The sequence below is a fragment of the Dipteris shenzhenensis genome, chromosome 13 (assembly GCF_047967505.1).
Source record: "Dipteris shenzhenensis isolate YYH24624 ecotype China chromosome 13, Dip_SZ_1.0, whole genome shotgun sequence".
NCBI lineage: Eukaryota > Viridiplantae > Streptophyta > Polypodiopsida > Gleicheniales > Dipteridaceae > Dipteris > Dipteris shenzhenensis.
The window spans coordinates 56,285,199-56,287,320 of record NC_141608.1 but is presented as its reverse complement, the minus strand read 5'-3'; the positions used below and the strand labels follow the sequence as shown (position 1 = coordinate 56,287,320).

The 2,122-nt window shown below is 47.0% G+C and overlaps 1 protein-coding gene across 1 annotated transcript; it reads right to left on the bottom strand.

Annotated features, from left to right (window-relative positions):
- Positions 1-632: 632 nt before the first annotated feature.
- LOC147895624 (Cupredoxin superfamily protein) lies at positions 633-1,691 on the bottom strand. Its single transcript, XM_087384025.1, has 2 exons — positions 1,293-1,691; positions 633-1,214 (listed from the first exon to the last, which is right to left on the bottom strand). Exons 1-2 carry the CDS (start codon positions 1,471-1,473, stop codon positions 829-831), a joined length of 567 nt encoding a protein of 188 aa, XP_087240151.1. The 5' UTR covers positions 1,474-1,691; the 3' UTR covers positions 633-828.
- Positions 1,692-2,122: the final 431 nt, after the last annotated feature.

Genomic DNA, 2,122 nt, shown 5'->3' with positions numbered 1-2,122 from the left:
TAAATTTTAGTCTCTAAGAGATTTCCAAATCTTCCATAAAGTTTTCATATAATATAACCCCCATGCGACCATACAAGTCACGATTAGAAATTTTAGGACTTTCAGTTGCCTACGCCTATCCAAAATCTATTACTGTTGAGAATACTTCCATTTCCATGGCCACTTGTTCATGCATTGAAACTAGTAACTATCAATCTCAAGAAGCTATTTTTGCTTAGCATATTGTGCATCTAATGTCTAGATCCGTGGGTAGTAGTAGTTCATCTACACCAAGTTTGTCTTTTGGATCTATTGCTAATGCTGGAAATACAGGGGAACATGGGAAATAGCACCCGTATTTTCCCTAGGTACCCTTGAGAATCATCTTAAAGATGTGACATTTCTCTACTATTCATGTGACATTTCTTTATAGCCCTCGCATTTTCCGTGGATGCTTATGTCATGCACTCATGCACTCAGGAAAATACCTCCAAAATATGTCCCCCTACTCAACTATTCTTATTCCAAAATATGCTCCTCCAAAGGAAAAACGAGTAAAACAGGCATCCTTATTTACCGGTCTTCCCCTCCACATTAAATGCTTAATTCGTGTGGTTGACAGCAAAGCAAGCTCGAGTGAGACAATCAAAATAGAGCACGGTAAACAACTGCTTCCTCTTATTCCGTAACATGATCACGGCAAAATTTGAAGAAGTTACAATATTGGTCATTCAGGATCACCTCTACTACAGGTAATGTAAGCTGCTGCAAACAATAACAACGGACTGAATGTATATTCAACTCACTACAATGGAAGCATTGATCCCAGAAGCCGAACTAAGGCCCCATCTAGATGGACATGCAAATGTAGAAAATAGACATCGCCGCCGCACTGAAAAACAGTGCAGATCCACCCGGTGCCATCCGAGCAGTTGCAGCAGAAGAAGAAGACGACGATGATGATCCAGTGCTCGGCGTACTGGGCGTGGAGGGGGTTGAGGGCGAGGTAGTGGGGGAGCTTGGGGCTGTTCCTGAAGTCACAGTAACGCTAAGGTGCATTCCTTGCTGGCAGTGACCAGCGACTCCGCAGATGAAGTAATATGTTTGTGCGGTAGCCAGCTTCACAACGGTGTTTCCGCTGCTCTCTGATGAGATAGCATTCGCTGTGTTGCAGGCGCTATAATCTGCTTCGCTTACTTGTAAGACCGAATGAGCTCCTGCGGAATATGGGAATTCTGCAACGCACGATGTTTGTGAGATGATAACTCGAGAACTGCAACAATGTTTCCAAAGAGTTTAAGAAATTCACTCACCCAAAGAGTCTCCAACCTTATAAGTGTTTTTGGCAGCCCACGTAGCGTAGTTCACCCCGGTGTTCCACCCTGACGATCCCCCGACTGTGTATTGAGTAGAAGATACAACCTTTGCGAATGAGAAGAATGCCACCAGATTCAACATCGTCCAGACGAGTCCAGTAACACGATACTGAGCCATGGTTGTATGCGATGGAGCGCTAAGCAGCTAAGTGCTCAAATCACCACCCTCGCTAAGTCTCTACGAATGCCACGGCACAAATCCCGCCTCCTTGTGGGCTTCGAAGTCGCAGCGTGCGTCTTCTAACGCAGTAACAGAAAGTAGCAACTCACGCGGCTTCAGGGAGAACTAGCTCGAGAGCTCACGCAAGAGAACCTCCCACACCGATCTGTGAGACAACTTTGCTGAAAGCCTTGCAGTAATATTCTTGGAGGCAAGCTTCGGCTGACACGCTGATGTCCTGATCGCGGTTCTGTTGGGCCGTCCTACCGCGGAACAGCTACGCAGTGCCCACATGATTGTGTACAGGAGCCGACGTACGAAAAGTGAGCTGAAAGCAAAGCACTTTCTGGTGAGGGGGGGGGCTTCATGCGCTCCTACTTCCTACGAAGTGCGGTGCTGCGTCATGATCCACGACCCAACTTCCAGAGGGGAGCCCATGGACGAAGAAAGGCTCGGTTTTGGGCATATAGGCTTTCGTATAGTGTGGATGGTGAGTCGAATCGATGCTCCCGACCCAGGCCTGATACAGACGAAAAACCAACTAACTAGTCACTGCACCACCGCCCTTCAAAATCGTTGTGTGCAGTCTCGTCGCAACTGCACCTGC

What these genes read in the sequence shown, in the direction of transcription:
- LOC147895624 (XM_087384025.1), bottom strand. Translation starts at nt 1,473, where the DNA reads ATGGCTCAGTATCGTGTTACTGGACTCGTCTGGACGATGTTGAATCTG. An exon ending in TAAGGTTGGAGACTCTTTGG is followed by an intron (nt 1,215 to 1,292) that starts GTGAGTGAATTT and finishes CGTGCGTTGCAG; the next exon opens with AATTCCCATATTCCGCAGGA.